Source organism: Mirounga leonina, unplaced genomic scaffold (genome assembly GCF_011800145.1).
Source record: "Mirounga leonina isolate KUSES-001 unplaced genomic scaffold, KU_Mleo_1.0 Mir_154, whole genome shotgun sequence".
In the NCBI taxonomy this organism is placed as follows: domain Eukaryota; kingdom Metazoa; phylum Chordata; class Mammalia; order Carnivora; family Phocidae; genus Mirounga; species Mirounga leonina.
Window position 1 is genome coordinate 6,700,394 of NW_023270389.1, and position 24,705 is coordinate 6,725,098.

The window sequence follows — 24,705 nt, forward strand, 5'->3', positions numbered from 1 at the left end:
CTAAGAAGGGAACCAGTGCATTATAGGAGCATGTAACAGAGATTCCTAATTTCCCCAAGGGCTCAGAGGAATTCTCTGAGAGCTGGAGGATGAGTAGGAGTCAGCAGGTAAGGGAGGGGAAGGGAAGAACATTCCGGGTAAAGGGAACAGGACATACAGAGAGATCTTGAGGCTGGAAGGTACTTTGTGCATTTATGAAGTTGAGATGAGACCAATGTGCTGGGTTCTAGAGAGCAGAGATGTATGGATAGCCCAAGGTGAGGCTGGAGAGGTAGGCTGAGGCCCGATCCCGCAGACCTCATGGACCACACTGTCCCAGGAAGTTTGGAAAGCGGTTAGAAGGTTCCTGTCAGAATAAGGTTTTAGGAAGCTTTCTTGGGCTGCTGTGTGGAGAAGGGTTGGTAGAGAAACTAGGAAGAAGAGCTAGAAGGCATTATAGTAGTTCAGCTCTGAGGTGGTGGAGGTTGGGCCCTGCATGGAGAGGAGACAAATAGCTGGACTCAAGAAATTTGCGGGAAGTAGGAGTTGTGGGATTCGCTAATTGACTGGATGACTGACTCCCAAAGGCAGGTTTACTTCTCACTCCTCAGCTGCCTCCTCGCAGGAATAAACATGTCATCTGTCCTTCCTGTCCTGGTCCCCAGGCAGAGGTTCAGAGTGTGCCACGGCTCAGGGAGGCCTTCCAGTTCTCATCATGGTGTTGCCACCGCTGTCCACACGGGGCTGTGTGAAGCAAGGCCTGGAGAGGACGGGGAGGAGGGGCACACCAACAGAGTTCGAACTGTGGTTTTTTTTCATGTGGAGAACTGAAGTCTCCTTTCATCCCCCAGTTCGTCCAGTTATGAAACTGGGGCTGCATCAGAGTCACCTGGAGGGCTGGTGACCACATAGTCGGCTGGGCTTCCCCCTCGGAGTGATTCTGTCGGTCCGGGGTGGGGACTGAGGCTTTGCATTTGTACCAAGTTCCCAGGTGGTGGCAGTGCCGCTGGTCCCCGAGCACACTTGGAGGATTGCATCCCAAACACCGTAGTAGATAAGGGAGCAAAGAGCCCGAGGGGTGGGGGGGAGGTGGTGCTCTCCGACACCAAATGGAGTATTCTAGGTGGGATCTCGCTCCCTCTCTTTCCTGCCCTTTCTTTGTTAAATATGGAAAGTACCTACATAGTTACAGTCAGAACACAAAATAGACAGGATTCCTGAGCCCGGCAGCTATCGACACGTTTCATAAAGGCAGCTCTGCCACAGCAGCTCTGTTAAAACTTCCTGGTTGCTGTTCCCAAGATAAGCAGTGCCTTGGTGGAGGAGTTATTTGCAACAATATCATGACTCACCCCATGCGACCCTCTTTCCCCATTTCTGGTTTACTTTAGAAATTCAGAGAAACAGAAGTTCTCACTACACTTGTGGCCCAGGGACTGGAGATGCATGATAGCCAGGAATGAAAGCCCAGTAGGACTGTGAATGTGGGTGTCTCTGGACTTTGGAATGGCCCCAGAGAGTCATCATGTGTCCAGGCTGGAGGGACCTGGGAGCAGTGGTTCCCAAGCCTGGCTGCACAGCAAAATCACCTGGGAAATTTTTTAAATATGCAGGTTCCTGGGCAGTTTCAGATCTCCCAAAGACAAGTCTCTAAGAGGGGGCTCACACCAGATGTTCTACAACCTTCCCAAGCAACTCTAGAGCAGTTGGTCCATGGACTGGCTTTAGGGAACCCCTGCCTTGGAAAATATCTAATGCAGCTCCCTTGCTTTACACATGAGAAAACTAAGATCCAGCAAAGATGGGAACTTTGCTTAGATCCCGGAGTGGATTTGAAATCTCTTTATTTTCAGAGGTTGTGTAGCCGAGAGGGCAGTCTTTTGAGTCAGATTCTAAAGTGACTTAGTTCTTACTTGATGAATGGCCTTGGGCAGGTTTTTTAAAAAAGATTTATTTATTTATTTTGAGAGGGAGAGAGCATGAGCAGGAGGAGCAGAGGAAGAGGGAGAGAGAATTCCAAGCAGACTCTGCGCTCAGCACAGAGCCCTACATGGGGCTTGATCTCATGACCCTGAGATCACGACCTGAGCCAAAACGAAAAGTTGATCTCTTAACCGACTGTGCCACCCAGGCACCCCCTTGGGCTATTATTTAAACTCTTACCTATAGATGGGTGATTGGTGAGAAATATGAAGTAATGAGTGAGAAAACACCACATTGTCTGATACTTGACAAATGCTCTTATTTTATTTTATTTAAATTCAATTCATTAACATAAAATGTTTTATTGGTTTCAGAGGTAGAGGTGATTCATCAGTCTTACATAATACCCAGTGCTCATTACATCACATGCCCTCCTTAATGCCCATCACCCAGTTACCCCCTCCCTCCCCCACAAATGCCTTTAAATGGATGCTGTTATTACTATACTTCATTAAATTTAAGACATTGCTGACTCTACCATGTCTCACTACTTTGTGTAACTCTAAGAAAAAACCCCCAGACCGTTAAGCAATGACTCACCATTTGCTTGTAAGATGTATTCAGATTTCAGATATGTTAATGTGTGAAAAATAATAGGAAATATGGTCTTTCACTTCTCTTTCCTCAACCTGCACAGATTATTCCCATTACTAAATTAAATACTTCAATGCCAGAAGAAGAAGCATACTTAGTGTGCTTGAGGAACAGCAAGGAGGCCTGGGTGGCCAGATGGGGAAGTGCACTGGATGGGGGTCCAGGACAGCTGGGGACCAACTCTTCAACTCCCTGGAGACCACACATGCATTTTGAATATTATTATGAATGAGGTGGGAAATTCCTGGAGGGTGATGAGCAGAAGAGTTACATGGTCTGATTTATATTTTCATAGATACATGGGACAAGGCGGACAGAGGAAGTGTGGATAGGAAACTATTGTTCTATTCCTGGTGATAGGAGACAGTGGATTGGCCTAGAATGGTAGCAGCATAAGTGGGAAATAGATCGGTTATGGGAACTTTTCAGGGTGGCTAACAGGATTTCTTATCAGCTGATGGGGTGGATATGGAGTATGAAAGGACTCAAGGATGGCCTCAAGATTTTTGGCTCAAGTAATTGGCAGAATGGAGTTGTTTGAAATGGAATAGTCCAGGGGGTAAGGTTTGCAGGGAGACATATTTTACTCAACTTTATCCTTATTCCTAATCTATATCTATCTCTTTTTTCAATCAATATTATGATCACCTATTGTCTCCCCAGATATGCACTGAGAAATAAAATTGAATAAGATATAATCCCCCCACCCCCCCTTTTTTTCTCCAAAAAGTTTGCCATCTGCAGGGGAGATCGGACTTCCACACAAATAATTATGACAAAGCACTATGTACCTAGGGCTAGAAAACAAATATTAAAAATGTCGGAAATCGGAGGAAGGAGAATTTACCAAAATTGGTACTCTTCTTTCTCAAAAACGCTTGGTTTAGTTGCGTCCAAGTTTGTTACATGGCAGCAGGAGAATGCTGGATAATAATTTAAGCTAGTCTTTCCACTTCAGGTGTGCGACCTCCTTGCTGTACCTGAAACCACCAAGAAGGCTCTTTTCTCGACTTCCTGTTCCCTTTCCTCGAAACATCCTGCCCTCTAAGAATCATGTGGCTCCCTGTCTTCCTCCACTCAGGCCTCTGCTCAAAGTCATCTCATCTGAGAGGCCTTCCTTATCTTTTTACAGGAAAGAGCACCTATTTCCTTTCCGCACTTAGTTTTCTTCACAACACTTACCCTGTTCTCTCATCTACGTATTTATTTGCCTGTTGTCTGTTTCCCCACACTAGAGTGTAAACTCTGACGAAAGGCACTTTGTTTTGTTTATGGCTATATTCCCATAGTGCTCCAAAAAATTGCTGAATAAATGAATGAATGAAAATAGGAACTCAAAAACCACATGGCCTCAGAAAGCAATAAGCAAACGAGCAGATTATCATGCTGGGGATGGAGATAGGACTGGATCCATGAACAAAGCTCCGGTTTCAGAAGGGAGGGAAGGTGCCAGAGGCCAACTCTCTCACTAAGCTGTGAGCCTTGCGCATCAGCCTGGCACGTGGGGGAGACAGCCTGCATTGAGTTGCACCTGTGGTTAAGGCAGAGGGGGTCTGTCGGGTACATTGGGATTAATTTTGGATCAGGACCTCTTAATAGCTGTGGGACTTTAACTGGTTTGTTTCCTCGTGTATAATATGAGAATAATAATACATGCCCTATCTACCACATAGGGTTATCGTAGGGGGTCAACCAGATGTAAACAATGGGACACCACTTTGAAAACTGTGAAGAACTGTATTTTAGGAGTCAAGATAGCAATTGGGGGCACCATGACATGAATGATAGCCCAAGGAACAGGGGTTTCCTGCTTTGGCCAGCCAGGCCCCCTCCCTAGCAGGTCCTCAAGGGAAATATACACACAGGGAACAATAACAAAGGGAAAGCAAAGGTCTAGTTTATTAGTAGCTGGCTTGTGTCCCAAATGCCAGTGTGAGTGTTCTGGTAAACTGGACTGGGGCATGTGGTATGTGGGATAAAGGTGTCTAGAAGCTTCTCCTTGCCATTAAGGCACTGATACTGAGAAGCACTAAGCACCAGCGCTAAAACAGTTAGCATAGGCATTGAGTCAGGGAATGGCCTCCACGGCACGGAGGGGTGGACCACAAGAGAGGGCACACCCTGTGAGTGATTTCTGAAATGTTCATTGACCTCACTCATTGTAATTTTGGCCTCATTGGCATCCTGTATCAATATTTCCTCATCCCTACTCCTCCCTTCAATTTCACATTCCAGAGAGTTTAGAATTTGAGAATTTGATGCTTCATTCCTGAACAGCCCAGAATTACGCTTGAGATTCAAGCATAATGATTATTTATAGAACCTGTCACCTCAAGTGGAGAAATTATACATCTGACCAGAATAGACAAAATGATACTAGATCCCACATTCATCCCTTGAATCAAATTTGACCTGGAAAATGCACTGGACAGGAACCTAGAAGTATTTTAGTGGTATAGATGGTCATAATTCTTGCCAAAGTAGCTGTATATGGTTTTGCTTCATCATACTGTTTCTGGAAGTACCAGATGACATCACGGATGTTGTACTTTGTCAAATACTCTTTCTGCATCTGTTGAAATGATCATATGGTTTTTATCCTTTCTCTTGTTGATGCAATGTAGCATGTTGATTGTTTTGCAAATATTAAACCACCCTTGCATCCTGGGAATAAATCCCACTTGAGTAATGCTGATTTCATAGAATGAATGAGGAAATAGCCTCTCCTCTTTGATTTTCTGGAAGAGTTTGTGAGTGCTTGGTACTTTTTCATTCTGAAATATTTGGTAGAATTCAACAGTAAAGCCATCTTGTCCTGGAGTTTTTTTTTAGAAAGGTTGTTGACCATATATTTAATTTTTTTAGAACATGAAGAGATATTCAGGTTATATATTTCTTTATAAGTAAGCTTTGGTAGTTTGTATCTTTCAAGAAATTTGACTATTTTATCTAAGTTGTTGAAATTGTTGGCATAAAACTGTTTATAATATTCCCTTATTATACTTTTAACATCTGTAATATCTGTTACTAGGTAACTTCCCACATTCCTGATGTTTGTAGTGTTTTCTTTTTTCTCTTCCAATCAGTCTGGATAGAGATTCTTTTTGCTTTTTTTTTTTTTAAGTCTTGTCAAGGAACCAGCTTTTGGTTTTATAGAGTTTCTCTGTTGTTTTTCTGTTTTCTATTACATTGATTTCTACTAATATATCTATTATTTTCTTTCTTATAATTACTTTGTATTTTATTTGCTCTACTTTTCTGGTTTCTGAAGGTGAAAACTGAGGTCATAAGTTTTGAGATCTTCCCTCTTTTCTAATATAGGCTTTTACTGTGGTTAATTTTCCCCATAAGTATTTCTCAAGTGGTATCCACAAATTTTGTTATTTTATATTTTCTTTATCTTACAGTACAGAATACTTTCTAATTTCCCTTTTGCTTTCTCCTTTGACCCATGGCATATTCAGAGGAGTGCTATTTAGTTTGCAAATATTTGGGGATTTTCCAGATATCTTTCCATTATTTATTTTTCTAAATAGTAATTGCATTATGACAGAGAACATACTTTGTATGACTGGAATATTTAAAATTTGTTGGGACTTGTTTTATGATTCAGAATATGGTCTATCTTGGTAAATGTTACATATGCACTTTAAAAGAATGTATACTCTTTTGTTGGGTAGCGTTCTATAAATGTCAGTTAGGTAAAACTAGTGGATAATGTTATTCAACTCTTCAATTTCCTTACTGATATTTTTGTCTACCTGTTTTACCAATTATTGAGATGTAAGTGTTGAAATCTCCAACTATAATTGTAGTTTTGTTCGTTTTTCCCTGCAGTCTTTTTTTTTTGCTTCATTTGTTGTGAAGCTCTGTTATGTGCATAAATACTTAGGACTGTCATGTGTTCTTGATGAACTAACCCCTTTATCATTGTGAAATACCATCTTTATTTCTTCTCTTAAAATCTGTTGTGTCTGGCATTAATATAACCACTCCAGCTTTTTTTTTTTTTTGATTTTATTATGTTATGTTAGTCACCATACAATACATCATTGGTTTTTGATGTGGTGATCCACGATCCATTGTTTTCATATAACACCCAGTGCTCCATGCAGTACGTGCCCTCCTTAATACCCATCACCGGGTTAACCAATCCCCCCTCCCCCCTCCCCTCTAAAACGCTGTTTGTTTCTCAGAGTCCATAGTCTCTCATGGTTCATCTCTCCCTCCAATTCCTCCCCCTCATTTTTCCCTTCCTTCTCCTAATGTCAGACAACAGAAAGAAATAAAAGGTATTCAAATTGGCAAAGAAGAAGTCAAACTCTCTCTTTTCGCAGATGACATGATACTTTATGTGGAAAACCCAAAAGACTCCACCCCCAAATTACTAGAACTCATACAGCAATTCAGTAATGTGGCAGGATACAAAATCAATGCACAGAAATCAGTTGCTTTCTTATACACTAACAATGCAACTGTAGAAAGAGAAATTAGAGAAACGATTCCATTTACAGTAGCACCAAAAACCATAAGATACCTCGGAATAAACCTAACCAAAGAGGTAAAGGATCTATACTCTAGGAACTACAAAACACTCATGAAAAAAATTGAAGAAGACACAAAAAGATGGAAAAATATTCCATGCTCATGGATCGGAAGAATAAACATTGTTAAAATGTCTATGCTACCCAGAGCAATCTATACCTTCAATGCCATCCCAATCAAAATTCCAATGACATTTTTCAAAGTGCTGGAACAAACAATCCTAAAATTTGTATGGAATCAGAAAAGACCCCGAATCGCCAAGGAAATGTTGAAAAAGAAGAACAAAGCTGGGGGCATCACATTGCCTGATTTCAAGCTATATTACAAAGCTGTGATCCAGCTTTTTTTTTTAAATAAAGTTTTTGGGGCTCCTGGGTGGCTCAGTCGTTAAGCGTCTGCCTTCAGCTCAGGTCATGATCCCAGGGTCCTGGGATTTAGCCCCACATTGGGCTCCCTGCTCAGCGGGAAGCCTGCTTCTCCCTCTCCCACTTCCCCGGCTTGTGTTCCCTCTCTCTTTCTGTCTTTCTCTGTCAAATACATAAATAAAATTTTTTTAAAAAAAATAAAGTTTTCATGGTATATCTTTTTTCATCCTTGTAATTTATAAATTCTGCCTTCTTTTCAGTGAATTGCATTTTTTTATTCCATTTTATCTCTTGTTGACTTATTAGCTATAAATCTTTTTGAAAATTTTATTCTGGTGCTTGCTTTAGGATTTGTCATGTACATCTTTAATTAAATAAAGTCTATCTTTAAGTGATATTATATCCCTTCACATATAAAAATCTTCCAACAGGATAACTTTCATTTTTTCCCTTTTCAGCCCTTCTGCTATTGTTTTCATGTATTTTATTTTTATGTATATTATAAACCCCACAGTATATTGTTACTGTTTTTGTTTAAATAGTCAATTACCATTTAAAGAGATGTAAATAACATTAAAACTCATCTTATATATTTACTATGTAATTACCGTTTCCAATGGGACATTTGCTGTCATTTTTATCTTTGGTCCTCTGTTCATAATGTGTTCTTTTCCTCTAGCTGCTTAAAAACTTTTCTCCTTATCACCTGTTTTAAGCAGTTGGATTATGATGTACTCCAGTGTAATTTTCTTCATGTTTCTTGTGCTTCAGGTCATTGAGCTTCTTGGGTTTATAGTTTCATCAAATTAGAAAAAAATTTCCACCATGTTTTATTCAAATACTTTTTTTGTCTTCCTCTCTTCTCTTCTTTAAGGAATCCATTTACATGTGTATCAGGATGTTTGAAATTGTTCCAGAACTTACTAATATTCTATTTTTTTGTTGATTGATTAATTGATTTGTTTGATCAATTTCTGTCAGTTTCATTTTGGATAATTTCTATTGCTGTCTTTAAGTTCACCAATCTTTTCTTTAATGTGTGATCTTCCTTTAATCTTATCCAGTGCATTTTCTCACACAGTCAAGTTTGATATATATCCTTTCTATATCACCTATAGCTCTCCTTATATTTTTATTTTTCTGTTATTATTTTTATTCAAGTATAATTACATACAGTTATATTAGTTTCAGATGTGCAATATAATGATCCAACAATTCAACATTTCTCAATGCTCATCAAGATAAGTGTACTCTTGATCCTTTTAATCTGTTTCACCCATCTTCCCCACCTGCCTCCCCTCTGGTAACCACCAGTTTGTTCTCTGCATTTAAGAGACTTTTTTTTTGTTTGTCTCTCTCTCTTTTTAAGATTTGTTTGTTCATTTGTTTTGTTTCTTAAATTCCACATATGAGTGAAATCATATGGTATTTGCTTTTCTCTGACTTATTTCACTTAGCATTATACCCTCTAGGTCCATCCATGTTGTCACAAGTGCATTCTCTTTATGGCTGAGTAATATTTCAACACTTCTTCTTTAGCCATTCATCAGTCGATGGACACTTGGGCTGCTTTCATATCTTGTCTATTGTAAGAAATGCTGCAATAAACATATGGGTGCATGTATCTCTTCAAATTAGTGTTTGCATATTCTTTGGGTAAATACCCAGTAGTAGAATTACTGGATCATATGGTAATTATTTTTTAAATTTTTTGAGGAACCTCCACACTGTTTCCCACAGTGGCTGACCTTGTATTTTTGAACATGTACAATATAGTTATAACTGTTTTAATAGTCCTCTTAAATTCTAACTTCTATATAAGTTCTGAATCAGTTTCAATTGATTGATTTTTTTCTCACTTAGAGGTTCTAGTTCTCTTCTTTACACACCTGCTACTTTTAAAATTGCATCGTACATGTTTACACTAAAAAATGACTCATTATTTATCTGAAATTAAAATTTAACTAGGAATCCTGTATTTCTCTGGGAACCCTAGATCCCCGTGGCCTCTCCATACTCTTCTCTTTGTCTCCTTGATTTGGGGAATCCTTTAGACGCTGTCTGAGTTCTCACTCACTGTGCTACAGCCTGACTCTGTCACAGCAGCAAGCTGGTGCCACTGTAGGACTCATCTTTTTTGTTCCCCGTCCTTTGTTGTCTGATATTCGTTGTATTGAAACCCAGTCTTTTGTATACTTTATTCATTTTTTTGGTTGTTTCACCCAGGAGAGTAAGTCTGGTTCCTGCTACTCTGGCTAGAGGTGGAAATCCTTCTCAGAGGCTATTATTTTTAGCCAGAGGCCAAAACATGGTGCTGATGGGGGCCAAAACTGGGTGTTCAGTCCCTTCATAGGAGAGTTTGTTGGCTTTGTGCCATAATTTTGTGCAATCAGCTACCTAGAAAAAAGAATGTTTTGGGTCACAGGTGGTACCTGGTGACTGTGAGGATGATTCAGCACAGTTGGGAAACTGATTAGAAGTGCACATCTGCTAAGAGGGGAATGGGGATGGGCCATGGGCTTATTACCAAATAAAAGGATAAATCAGCACACTGCATTATATTACATTACTTGTCAAATTTTGGACCAAAAGATAGGTGTGGCTGAAGGTCAGTGCTCAAGGGATTGGATGCTAGTAAGTTTGGAGGCAGGGCCAGGGAGAAAAGGCTGAGTCAGGGTGATCAAACTGGGGTCATAGACTTTGGAAAACTTAAGTCCTCTGTTTCCCTGTCCAATAATCAATTATGTTATTCCTACAAGGGGCAGGGAATCTTTGGAAATAAAAAGAAAAGTATTTCCTCTCTATTTTTCTTTGGTTTCTCTTGGTCCAGCCATATGCCGCTATCCTCTGGGAATGTCAGGAGGCCACATTCCAGATGAGGACATCACAGCTTCCAGTCAGTGGTCAGAATCCACAGCTGCCAAATATGGAAGGTGAGGTTGGATACCCCAAGAAAGCCTGAGTTCTGGGTTGGATCCATTTTCTGACTCAAGGGACTGGGGAAGAAGGGTGGTATTTGGTGGGAGCTGTAGGCGTGAGGGAAGGACATCAAGTGCACCTGTCCTGTATGTTTTCAGGAAGAGAATTCAGGGCTGGGCACCATGTGCTGGTCTGGCAACCCCATCCTAGTCACAGGGCCTTGCGTGGCACTGCCCACAACAGATGGGTTCATTGATGTGCAATGGGTTTGCTTTACTCACCTTCTCGCTATGAGCAACTGAAGGAAGCTGGCGACAGTGGTAGGTAGGGAGGTGCAGATGAGGTAGGACACTGGGAGCTAGGAGACCCGGTCCTCTTCTTAGTGGGTGTCTGTGAAACATCACTCACAGTGCAAAGCATCAAGGCTTTAAGCATATACTGAGGCCTCCAATAAATTCTTCCCTTCTCTCAACGATACCTCATAGAAGGGTCATCCTCATCCATAAAGAGTATGGTGGGTTCCTAGTGGCCTAATTGCAGGGGTCCTCTAAAGCAGTGAACCCCCGTGTCAAAAACTACTCTGCTTGTGAGGGCATAATCCTCCTCCTCCTGGAATCTAATTCTTTTGTTGTAAAGTGTTTTCTGTTAAGATGGAATCACCCATAAGAAAAGCAGCCTTAGTAAATCTTCCCCATAATTTCTTAGTATGTGAAAGGTGAGAGTGATGGTTGGTGGGGTTGGGCGAGAACAGCAATGAATAGGTGACATCTGTGAGAAAAGGCACATTCTAGGGAAGAGGGAAAGTGGTAAGAGGCTCCCAAAATAAGCCTTATACTGATTTCACAATTTTGCTCACTGGTAGCTCAGCTTGGAGGTAATAAAATGAAACCAGATTATTTACTACTCCCCTAATGCACTCCTACCCCTCACTCTCATCATGGATTCCCATGGCTTTTTGCTGGGCTGCCATGCCCATCCTGTTGGTTAAAATTCCACTGCATTACATAGCCCACACTGGGGATCTTATGATCCCTCTTTCCTCCTTCCTATAGCTTCATATCCAAGCAGGGGGTGGCCACCCTTGTTCTGCTGGGACTGAAAGTGGAAAGGGGTGGTAAAATGACTCATGGGGTAATATAGGGTAGAACGGGTTTTACTTCCCTTGAGGTCTTTAAATCAGGATGTGAAATAAAGACTACATCTGATCTGAAGGCCTCTAGGCCCTGGTGGTAAGTGTCTCTCTGGGTTTCATAGTGCCCCGGAGACAGGGGACTGACTACAGGTGGTGGCAGTCAGGCCAGAGGGGAGACCCGAAGAGTCTTTTCAGAGTGGGGTCCCAGCCTGCTCTCTCCCCTCAGGATGGGGCAGCTTCTTGCTGTGGATTGGTAAATAACTCTAGTGTCATGGTTCCTCTCTGTCTCTCCAACCCCATGTCTCAAGGCTGGATTCAGAAGAAGGGGATGGAGCCTGGTGCCCTGAGGTTCCAGTGGAACCCGATGACCTGAAGGAGTTCCTACAGATTGACTTGCACACCCTGCACTTTATCACTCTGGTGGGGACCCAAGGGCGCCATGCTGGGGGCCATGGCATTGAGTTTGCCCCCATGTACAAGATCAATTACAGTCGGGATGGCACTCGCTGGATCTCTTGGCGGAACCGACATGGGAAACAGGTAGGAAGAAGAGACATCCAGACCCTGAGATGTCCAGGACCATATTTTGACTTAGGCTAGAAGAGGAAGTACGCAGGCTGTCTTATAGGTATGTGCATGCCCTTGTCAATGTGTGACTGAAGATGAGGGAGGGCAGGGTGGGGGGACCGGGAGGAATAGCAAGGCTGCTGAGAAAGCTGAAAGGATACATTCTGCTCCTTCAGTTCAAAAGAGAGGGTCCGTGAAAGGGGTGATAAGGAAAAGTGAGCATAACCTCATATGAGGCATCGTCCCGCTCTTTCTCTTCTCTCTTCTCAGGTGCTGGACGGGAATAGTAACCCCTATGACATTTTCCTAAAGGACTTGGAGCCACCCATCGTGGCCAGATTTGTCCGCTTCATCCCAGTCACTGACCACTCCATGAATGTGTGCATGCGGGTGGAGCTCTATGGCTGTGTCTGGCTAGGTAGGTCTCCAGAGAGAAAGCTTACAGACCTTATTAAAAACCCCAACCCCTGGAAAATAAAGGCAGACAAGTCAGAAAGGTATGGGATTAGTAATCTCTGGAGTGAAGCGATTCCCTCTGGGTCAGAGTCAAGAAAGGACATTGTTCCTCCACCAAGGCTTGGTGCTCTACACACTAAATGATGCATTCTGAGTCATTTCACTGACTGCCACTGAGGAGTGCTCCTCGGTGGTGCTCCCTTTGTGCCCAGATTGAGTCCTGTGCAGACATGCTGAACAAGACTGCACCCTTGAAGTCTCGTGTGGCTCCCTGGGATGGTTGGTCTGAGCAGTAGTTGCCTCTCCTTCCTAAGGCACTGACATATCTGTGTTTCCTTTGGCAGATGGCTTGGTGTCTTACAATGCTCCAGCTGGACAGCAGTTTGTACTCCCTGGAGGCTCCATCATTTACCTGAATGATTCCGTCTATGATGGAGCTGTTGGGTACAGGTAAATTCTGGGAGACTTTGGTCATCAGAATGGGAAAGTGGCCACTAGAAGAGAATAATATTTTAGTTTGGCTTGGGATTAATAATTAATCAACCAGTCAACCAACTGGTGTTTATTTAGACCCTGTATTAGGCATTGTTGAAATAATGTAGATGAAGTAAAATAGGGATTCTTTATTTGCAAGGAACTTAGATCCTATGTTTGGGAAGACAGGGGAAACAATAAATTACACAAAACAAGAGCTGACATTGTAGTATAGTTCTAAGTATGGTAGCCATAATTTTTTTGACCCTTAAAACAGGAAATATGGTCTAACACAAATAGTGGCCTACTTATGGAGACAAAGGACCAGAAGAATTGAAGTTATAAGTATACTAAATTGGACAGGTCAGGAAGTTCAGGAAGAATGAACCCCATATATGTAAATGCTTTGGCAGTCGTGAAAAGGAGACTCGTAAGGTTTATGATAAACAAGGAGAGTTTCTAGGATGATATGATTTAGAGTAGAGGAGGCAGGTAGAAGGGAGCAGAGGAAAGGGAACAGGGCTGAGGACAGGAATGGCCTGACTATAGCAGAAACTCGAGCTGGGAGCAGCAGAAAGGGCCAGTGGGTAGTCCTTAAATGGGCCATGGTGGAGGAAACTGATCAGACACAGTAGGAATTTAGGGTTGGATGAGAGATGTTCCTACCTATCTCACTTCACCCTGAGCCTTGCCATTCTTCTAGTCCACTTTGACACTCTTCTCTCTCTTAGCTTGGTCTTTGTCTGCAAAGATTGAGCCTGGGAGAGAGGTTATGTTCAGACTAGATGATAGAGGTTTCTAGTGGTTGACAGAGGATGAAATTAGTCTCAGGAAGAGGAGTGAGGGATTACAGCACTTCCATTGTTTTAAGTATAAAGAATAAACTCCTGCCCCCCCCACCCCAGCTGCCATCCCCTGAGTGAAGACCTGACTCATCCAGTAGTCGATTTCCAGCTACTTCCTTTCCATCTGCTTAGTCACTGTTGCTCCCCGTTCACTTAAATTGTCTGGGCATCATTTCACTCAGCTGCTCCCTAACCAGCATTTATTCAAGGCATAGAGAAAATCAGAGATCAGTTGAATTCATTTTAGGTTAATAAATCTTTGCTAATCCACTGTTGGTACCTACAGTCAATTTGGCCAGACTTGGTAGGTATTCAAAAATATAAAGAAGTCCTGGATCCTACCTTTAAGAAGCTCACAGTTAGGAATGAGGACTAAACCAGGATACAAATTACTGTGATACAAGCATAAGGGTAAGAGAAATCTTATGAGTGCTCTGGGGTTCAAAGGAAAGAGTAAGCTAGGGTAGGAAAGCACAGCACTGGGAGTGAAAACACCTGGATTCATGTCATCAAAGTTGCTTCCATTTGCTTAAGTGATAAAAATGTATAAGAAAAGCATTTTGTAAAGGTAAAGTGCTAAATACATGTAAGTTTTTATCTGATTTGGAAAACCAGAAAAGACATGATGGACTGAAGTGGGCCCCAAACGATGGGTGGAACTTTCACAGGTAAAGAATCTTGAAATGGCATTTGAGGCAGAGTGAATAGCATAATGACAAAAGAATCACACTGTAAAGTTTAGGGGAATGACTGCTAAAGATCAATCATTTAGTTAACCACCAGTCATACTTATGTAGCAAAATAGTAGATGAAAAGCATGATTGGAAAGATGACGTCATATTTTGGAGGAACTTGAATGTCAGGGCCAGGAGGAGGAGTTGTTTTTTCTTCATCAACATAATCATCAACAGAACAAGTCATTGAAGATTTTTAAAGCTGGGGAAGGACAAGATTGGAACTGTGCTTTAGACAGATTAATCAAGCAGCTTGCAAAGGTTAGATGTGAGTGATAAGAAGAGGTGATGAGGGACATTTTCTAATTGCAATCTCTGTCCGATGAAAAGAATGAAGGACCAAGGCCAAAACGGGAGGAGGAGACATTCATGTAGGGACCATTTGCAATCTGATTGGGTGTAAATGAGTAAAAGAGGTAGATGAAACCTTGGGGATGGCATTTATTCATCAACAGTCCTATTTTGGTACATATGGTGTGCCAGGCACTTTCAATGAGCCACTGAGCATGAAAGAGAATATAATGGGCAGGAATGGGAAACTTAGGTGAAAGATTTAGTTTAGAAAGAGATAGTGATGGATTTAGTTTGGGATATAAATTTAAGGGACTGGCAGGATATTCAAATGGATAAATAAGGCAGGTACTGGTAACAGAGGAAAGGTCAAAAATAATTGCAGAGATTTCGACACAATCACCTTCCACTTGGTAACTGAGGTAGTGGGGTTATCTCTTTGGAGTGTGCCTGAATGATGAGGTATAAGTACCTGATTCAGAGTCTTGGGAATAGATAGTTTTAGTAGCAAAAGTTATTTTTTTAACTAAAAAAATTACAGAAGTAGTACATGCTTGTTATAGTAATTCTAACAATTCTAAAAGATACGAAGTAAACTGGGGGAAGTTTTTGTCCTTACCCATCCCCATTTGATTTAATTTTGACTAAAAGAAATTAACTTTTCATTTGTGTTGCTTTTCATAAGTTTCATGGGGATTTATTGTTCTGGGGACAATGGGAAATATATTTATTGCAAGTAAACTTATGTTCTCCTAGCCTTCTGATCTGTAGAGAGAAGAAAAAGATGGCAAATCCTTGGAAGGGAGATCCAGGCTCTGGTCACTGTGGATAAGGCCAGTCAAATTTTATAATTTGCCAAACATTTGTCAATGAACAAATAAATTTAAAAGTGTTTCTGTAAGGCTGGCATAATCACTCAATTATTTTTTTTTTCGTGAATTGATAACTTTTTACATTACCTCAAAGGGCACATGTATTATTGCTTGAGGGTGAATATCCCAATCTCTTCATTTGGGAGACTCCTGACTTAGAGTTTAGAGCTTGAAATGCAGAGCTTAGGAAGAGAGAAGTCCCAGTGGAGAGTTCTTGCTCTGTGTCTCCATAAAAAGAAGCCAAATAGAATAGAAACCCAAAAAGAAATAGCCAAATTAACATAAATACACAATCATCCCATATACCAATCAAGAAGAGCCTTACAATCAGAAGTGGAAAGCCTGCCAAGCTAGAAAACAAGACTAAATCCAATGCCTGAGACCCTCATGTAATTCATGCATTTTATTCCATGAATCTAGTATTCTACAAATCTAATTAAAATTACATATAAATTAGTATTTAAATTTGCCACTGATTACTTTTTTCCTCCCTTTAGTTTGACATCAAATTGGGTTGTTGGATGTGGGGTAGAAGAGGGCATGACTGGCTTCTCTGGAATTGACTCACTGAAAAATGATAACACACAGTCAAAGGAGAATCAGAAAAATTTCCAACAAGCTCTGGGACTATTTACTGAGTGATGGTCAAGTGCTATATCTACTATAGTGTTCATTCTATGCATCCGTCCATCCATTCATTTACTCGTTAATGGATTAATTAATCAAATGCATTTGATAATACTGAATTATTATATAAAAACATTATATTCAGTATACAAGAATAGGTAAGGATACAATAGATTATAGAAAGCTTTTCTTATAAAATGATAAAATATTGTTTAAAAGCTTTGCTACTAAAGGAGTAAGCATTGAGTATTTTGTAAAATTCATTTATATGAAATTCTTTGTTCTCCATTGATGCCAGGATACATGCATCAATACTATAAAATATACTGGATTTTTCATAATCCTTCGACCTTCAAGATAATCAACTCTTACAAAACCCGGGGTAAAGAAGCTGGGAATAAAAGCTCTTCTGTGAATGTGCAATTAATTCCAGGTTCCTCTCTCCCTTTCCCTTCTCTTCCCTTGGCCTGAGCAGCATGACTGAAGGGTTGGGCCAGCTGACAGATGGGGTGTCTGGCCTGGACGACTTCACTCAGACCCACGAATACCATGTGTGGCCGGGCTATGACTATGTGGGCTGGAGGAATGAAAGTGCCCCCAGTGGTTACATCGAGATCATGTTTGAATTTGACCGCATCAGGAATTTCACGACCATGAAGGTCAGTGGTGTTAGGTGTGGTGGAACGTGTCCAAGGAAGCCAAGATAATGGTGTAGTGAAAAGGCATGCTGGAAAGAACCTTGGGTGGTGTCAGCAGAACTGGATTCAAATCAGTATTTTGCCACTAACAAGCTACATGTGGTTCCAAGTCACTTCATCTCTGGGCTTCTTGCTTCATTTGTAAATAAGGGGGTTAGACTAGGTCACTATTTCTCAATGTTTTCTGTTATTGTTCCAACATGAGAGTCTACATACCATCAGGCACAGTGGGTCCAGTGTCTAGAGCCCACAATACTTTGAAGGCCTAGCTTCTTTTAACATCAGGGGGAAAAAAGAACTTTTAGGGTCAAACATCATTTTCATCTGTTTAACGACATGGTTTTAAAATACAATTTTAATTTTTTTTATGGAGGGAGGGGCTCACAAAAGCAAAAGTAAATAGGGCCCATGGAAATCATTTTATGGCCCTGCCCAGTGCTCCCCAGGGACATCCTTTTATCAGTAAGGCTGGCTCATTGCCACCCTAATTCTCAATGGAGGAATTGAGAAATTCTTTGGAAATTGGAAAATTGAGAATTTGCATTTTTTCTTTGAGATCACTTTCCACACCTACCCTGTTTCTTCCTCCCCTGGGCACCGAGAAATCTTGATAGAAGGCTCTGCACTCTTCTGTTTCCAGAGTTCTTTGTTTCCTTATCTATTGCAACAGCACATCTGTCTGGTTGTCCTACTATATTTCAAGTTCCTCCAACTTGAACTCTAAGCTTGAGGAAGACTGGGGCTTAACAGTAGAAAGTCCTTTGTTGAATGTAAAGGAGACCCCTGAAGTATTTGTGGTTCATGTATAACTCTTACTGGTTTATTGAGGAGCATGAGAGGACTCCAATATGAGGCCCAAGAGAGTGGGCAAGTGAATTTGACCTCACACATGGATCCCTGTTTATCTGTTATTTTCCCTGTTCATAGATGGGTACAGAATATTAATGGCCAACAAATTGGTGATGCTGCCTCTATCTAAATCCCCTTGGGATGATTTGCAGTTCAGTGGAGGAAGGCACTATTTATTTGCAAAAGGAGGTATGTAGGATGAGATGAGGACCCAGAAGAATGAAATCTGTGTTATCATTAAGGGTCCCTAGTAAATCAAAATTTGTTAGTCTTGGCACAAACTTGGAGCCAAAGAGGAAATCCATGTCTCTTATATTACCTTCACATGTTAGTGTGATAATATCTCCTAACTGGATTAATAGCTATTAGTTAAATGAACAAACATTTAGGATGAGAACAGAAGGATCAACACATGCCCATCTGCCTGTATATTGTTCAAGGACGGCTCCTTGGCAGGTTGTAAAACGTAAGTGTGTGCAGTTGTGTGTGACTCATTATTCTTCACAGGGTTTTCTGGAGGGAGGAGGGGAATATGCATAGTGACAAAAATATACCTCCAAGGAAAATTTATTTCTATTGCCGAATAGTGAGATATCCACATGAACCTATGAACAAGTGTCTCAACTCACAAAAATATACCATTGGGATAATTTTTAGTCTCATAAATAATAAAATGTATTTTAAGCTCTCCCCAAAGTTATAATATTTAGTCAATAGACTTTGATCTTCCTGAGTCCCCCGTAGCTCCTGTTTAATTAGTTTATCACAGGTCAGAATTATTCAAAAGCATATTGTGCAGTAAGTAGGTGCAAGAAGCTTCTAAGAGCTGTCTTAGGGCCAGTCCTCTTGAGGCCAAACAAGTTTGTAGCATATTTTAATTTTTCTGAGACAAAAAAAATAAAAGATGACTTTCAGGTCCTTAATATCTTCTAGAAAGTAGTTATTGGTTTCTAGGCAAATTACTGTGATTCCCCCCACCCCTTAAATACAGTCAAAATATTCTATTGAAATATATTAATGTCCTTTTAAAATGTATTTATTAAATAAATATGTAAATCCACAGGGGAATGAAATTCTATACTATTTATTTGCATTCCAGGAGAATTCCCAAAACATCTGTAGGAGAGATTACTACCTCCCCCACAGGCTACTTATCCAACACTTTGCAGATTGCAAAAAAATCTGAAAAATCTACTGAAGCTCTAGATGGTATTTTTTGGATTTTTTTTTCTTAGCCTTGCTCCATTGACTTGTGCTCAGTAAACCGGAATGGTTAATTCATCCCAAGGAAGATACTAATAGATGTTTTCATCATTAGAACTATTTACAGGAAAATCCAAATGGAGAAGTTAAGGCAACTTGCTCCATTTCTGTGTGGCGTGGTACTTGCAAGAGCACTGGACTAGGAATCTAGGGTTCTAGACTCCATTCTGTTGTTGACGGGCCATAGGCAGGTCACACCTACCTGGCCACTAGCTCATTAAGAAATAGAGAGTCAGAGTAGGTGATTTTATTCTATTCTTTCAGAGTATCTCTGCTCATTTCTTCGATCACAACATTTCTACACCCACTGCTGCTGTTTCTTCAGCTAAACATAAATTCTCAACAGTAGTCCTGTAGTTGCCATCCAGAAAGCAGAGGAGGGTATCAAAGACAGTTGGAGGGTTACAATGCAGGGCCTAAGCAAGACGTTAAAATTCAAACAGCAAATATGTTCCCAGAATGGCAATGAGGCTTTTCCAACCTATGAGGTCTTTTAATTCAGGGGCTAGTGACCAGTGAAGCTCCATTTTCCACGTACAACTGAGCCAGAGGAAATGTGAGTGAACTACCACCGGGGACCTGACCTAGTTACAAATATGTACATTCCATTTTTGAAGGATGTTGAACACACCAAGGTGCTCCAGATGACCGTTGTGGGTTCTTTGTTTCTTATGACCCTTTTAGTATATGTGCTGCCAAAGCGAGCACTCTTATGACCCTTTTAAAAGCCATACAAATATCCTGGTGAAAGAGTCAGGGCCGCAGGCAAGAGGATGCAAGCTACTTTCCGAAAGACCTTCTTTTCTCATCTCAGAAAATATCCCTAAGGAAGATTCCATGCCCTCATCAGAAGGGCTTGACCTAAACTGAAATTCATTAAGACAGATTATTAAGTCTTGTGTCTCTGGCTAAAACATGCTAATACACGGCCCCTGAAATTAGATTTCTAAAGAGAAAGATGAAATTGTTTTGGAATGTGTGTGAGTTCAGGTTTCTCAACTAAACCTGTTGGAAGGAGTAGACGGGCTTTAGCGCATACCTGGGAGGAACGAGGAGGGAGGGCGTCCCCTTACCTCAGCCCAGAATAGCTTGGTTCCGGGTGGACAGACTGTGTTGGGGAGGGTTAGAGATGTGGGAGTGTTAAGGGCAAGGAAGGCCCCCGAGAGGATGCTGGTCCAGCCCTCACTTAACTGATGAGGCGACAGGAAATGAGGTGGCCGGGGACACACAGTTGCAGAGAGGGGACTGGGGGAACCGCCCCGGTTTTAGAGGGTCAGACCGACGTATCACGGGCCGCTGTGAAGAAGATGGAAAGGCAAGTCCAAGAGACCGCAGAGCAACTATTCACCAAGTGCGGGGCTCAGAGAAATGGGCAGATGGGAGATTTTACCAGGTTAGGTTGCCCTGTGTCCCCGTGCCACTTTTGGGTGTCAGCCTGTCCCTCACATGCCTCCTTCTCTGCCAGGTCCACTGCAACAACATGTTTGCCAAAGGTGTGAAGATTTTTAAGGAGGTGCAGTGCTACTTCCGCTCGGAGGCCAATGAGTGGGAACCGAACTCCGTGTCCTTCCCCCTCGTCCTGGACGACGTCAACCCCAGTGCTCGGTTCGTCACCGTGCCCCTCCACCACCGCATGGCCAGCGCCATCAAGTGCCAATACCACTTTGCTGACACCTGGATGATGTTCAGTGAGATCACCTTCCAATCAGGTTGGGAGCCGGGGGGCCTCCTGTGGAAGTGGGAGCAGGGTGGTGAAGGAGGCAGGTGCATGCTGGAGCTGCTCATTGGCGGGTATCTGAGGAAGAGGGTTGCACGGTGGTTTCTCATTGGTGGATAGAGGAATCTTCCGCACGACTAGAATATTTACTGGGCTCTCACGTATTTGTTTAAAAGGCATGTAAAATAAAGGATTAAAACATGAGAGCACAATGAGTTAAAACGGTATAAATTAAGCCAGTTAAGGGGAAGCACACTATTAAAATATTTAAATGAAAATTTCTAAATATATACAAAAGTAGAGAACAATGAACCCTCGTCAGTCTCTCAGCCTTACTAACCACTGATGATGTGCCAATCTTGTTTTATATATTTCTCCCTTTTCACTGTAGTATTTTAAGCAAATTTGAGACATTATTTGATTTCATTACTAAAAATTTGAGAATACATCTAAGAAAATAACGTCTTCTTTATAAGCATCATGCCTTATAAGCATAAAGCATTTTAACATCTAACACCATTTGTTAATAAGTAATTCCTTAATATTATCTAATAGGCTGCCCACTTTCAAGTATCCCTCATTGTCTAATATTGTCCATACAGTTGGCTTGATCAAATTCGGATCCAAATAAGGCCCTCTTGGGGGATTTCCTTTATTATATTCCTAAGTGTCTCTTTTAATATAAAAGAGTCCTTTAAAAAAAAAAATCTGTTCTGGTTTGCCTGATTGCTTTTTGTGATGTCATTTTCTAGAGCTTGTATCTTTTGTCATTCCTGTAGACTGGCAGTTATATCTACAGGCTACTTTGATTCAAGTTCAATATTTATTTTTGTCAAGAATTTTCATAGATAACGCTGTGTCCTTTTTTGTTGTTGAAAACAAGTGACATTAATTTTAATACATTTAATTTAGCTGTGTCCTTTGAACCTCATCATAGATAATGCTGTTGAACCTCATCATGGGGATGTAGTGTTAGATTCTTTCACCTTTAGTGATGCTAAGGTTGATTTCTGGGCTCAGGTTATCCCCACAAACTGGTGACCACTGCTTGAATTACTTATTTCATTAGGGATTGCTAAATGGTGATTTTTCTGCATTCCTTCTGCATTTATCAGCTGAATTTCTTCTGACTACATGAACTTGCTTACTCTGAGATACAGTTCACATTGGAAGGGCAGGATACATGATTAATTTTTTTCCCTTCATCAGTTTTCAGAGTTGATGCCCTAGGCACCTTCAGTAATGTCTAATGAGTTTTGTTTTTGTTTTTCATACTTGTTTTGCTTTTTAGTATCATTACGGACTCATTGCTTTTTTAAAATAAATTCAATATGTTTAATCAATTGCAATTATTAATTCTTTCTGATGCTCACATTGTCTTGCATTTGACCAGAGCACACACCTTTAAGCTGGCTCTGTGTTCTTTGGATCTGACCCTATAAGCCTTTGATAAATGTCTTATTTTCTGGAAGAACAAAATTACCCAAGTTCTTTTTGAACGTTTTGTTCCAAATATGAAGCCAACCATTTCCTTAAGCAGTTGTGGTTCCTTTTAGTGGAGAATGTGCTTAGAGACCACAAACTGGACAGTAGGGATTGTGCTGAGTCCTGAAAAGTTAAAAGGCATTTAGGACATTGCCTATACCACTGCAATGTAGATGGGGTACAAAACCCACACAGTGATTTTCCAAAAGATGCTCCAAGTGATACCAACAATAAGTGATCAAGAGAGAGGTCAGTAGAGAGTGGCTTTTTAAGAGTCAAAAGAGTGAGCCTTGCACTGGACCTGGTCAAGAAATATAGGCGAAAAATAAGGGAAGATAGGAGGAGAGACTAATGTGAAGATAAAGCAAAGACCCCATGCTTCCTGGCTTAACTTTTATTTTTTAAAGTTTTTATTTATTTATTTATTTTAATATTTTATTTATTTATGAGAGAGAGAGATGAGCAGAGGGAAGGGGACAAGCAGACTCCATGCTGAGCGTGGAGCCCAACATGGGACTTGATCCCTGACGCTGAGATCATGACCTGAGCCGAAATCAAGAGTTGGATGCTTACCTGACTGAACCACCCAGGCTTCCCTGATTTAATTTTCTTTTTTTTAAGATTTTATTTATTTATTTGACAGAGAGAGACACAGTGAGAGCAGAGTCACAAGCAGGGGGAGAGGGAGAGGGAGAAGCAGGCTTCCCATGGAGCAGGGAGCCCGATGCGGGGCTCGATCCCAGGACCCTGGGGTTATGACCTGAGCCGAAGGCAGACGCTTAACGACTGAGCCACCCAGGCACCCCCCCTGATTTAATTTTTAAAAGAAGAGAATTTCAAGATGTTTTGCTCACTAAGATGTACTGATAAGGAAATAGAACATCTGTTTAGAAAAACAGGTTTGGCGCCTCACTGCCTTCTGTTATAAAGATTTAATTTAAGAATAAATAGATTGATTATTTTATATGAAGTATTTATTAAGAGTAGAGATTATTTAGATGTTCAAAAACAGTGTTATTACACTGTGTTAACTGGAAGACCACAGATTCCCATCCATCCTCAGGGATTCTATTCTCTTGGCAGAGTAATTAGTATACTTATCCTGTTATAACCAATTGCAGCTAAGGACTACAGTTTTTGACTCCTGGGAATCTCTTGAGTTTTAAATCTGATATCATGACAATGTTCATTTCCATTGGAGCCTGAGGACTCAACGCAGAAAAGTACATGTAGATGCTAGAAACCTCCCAATTTGTGTAATATTGCTAAGAAGAAGAAAAATTAGGACTTACGGAGAGCATGCTTCTTGAAGGGAAATGCATATTCTAATTCTGACCTCCTTGGTTAGACAAATCAGAGGGGAGAATGAGTTGCCAACGTCAGTCTAGCAAATATGCTTTTGGGGTCTAGTTTTAGAAGCTTGTACATCACAGTAAAGGACACCCCAGTATCAATAATCTACCTATAAGGGTGAAGGCTTGATTTATAAATTAAAGGGCTAGGTCAATGAGCATAGTGAAAACAACTTAATTTCCTTGAAAGAAAGAGCCTCTTAGCACTATGTCTGTCCCATGCCTGCTTACCCATCATGTTCTCTACATTTTCCTGAATTTGAGTCTGACTTCCTATGCATGCTTTATGATAATGCATGGTCACAGCCCACTGAGCCACTCTTTCTTAAACTTTTTTTGTACCATGACACCTAGTATCATTTAAACAAACATTTTACAAAAGAAGAGTTGCCCTTACTGTCTAGATGAATGGTGATTTTTAAAATTTAGAATATTATATGACTTTATTTTTAAGAAAGGCTGATGGCAACCTACTAGGTTGATTTCACAATGTGCTAGGTCACAATCTACCTCCAGAAAAACCACTACTTAGCTGTCTTCTCCCTGGCTCTGACTCATGCTTGTTTTGTAACAGATGCTGCAATGTACAACAACTCTGGGGCCCTGCCCACCTCACCTGTGGCACCCACAACCTATGGTATGTGTGATTTCTAGTTATAAAAGTTAAAGTTGAAGAGGCCTTCTAGAGGATGAAGAAGGGTGGAAATTTGCAAGAGCCTGACTGTCTGTGTAGGAGGCTTTATACCAGCTGGCTTTGGATGAAGGGGTTTCTGGAAAGGGAGGCTCCGAAGTAAAGGGCCCAAACTCACTCTCCTCACTGCTGGTTCATGTGACTCTTCAGCTAAAGCAGAGTCTGGAGTTGTTCCAATTGCTTCATGGAAGTTTGGGTAGCTTGGAACAGAAACAAGGAAAGGGACATTTCTAGGTAAGACCCATAGTGGGGATCTCAGTGAATGGA

The 24,705-nt window shown here is 41.0% G+C and overlaps 1 protein-coding gene across 2 annotated transcripts in view; it reads left to right on the plus strand.

Annotated features, from left to right (window-relative positions):
• DDR2 (discoidin domain receptor tyrosine kinase 2) overlaps positions 1–24,705 on the plus strand; it is a 152,324-nt gene that overhangs the window by 106,715 nt on the left and 20,904 nt on the right. For both annotated transcript variants that reach the window (XM_035010046.1, XM_035010045.1), the window contains 7 exons: positions 10,297–10,399; positions 11,826–12,057; positions 12,355–12,502; positions 12,885–12,990; positions 16,859–17,042; positions 20,659–20,902; positions 24,322–24,384. In XM_035010046.1, coding sequence (XP_034865937.1) covers positions 10,297–10,399; positions 11,826–12,057; positions 12,355–12,502; positions 12,885–12,990; positions 16,859–17,042; positions 20,659–20,902; positions 24,322–24,384 — 1,080 coding nt within the window. The remainder of the gene's footprint in view (positions 1–10,296; positions 10,400–11,825; positions 12,058–12,354; positions 12,503–12,884; positions 12,991–16,858; positions 17,043–20,658; positions 20,903–24,321; positions 24,385–24,705) is intronic.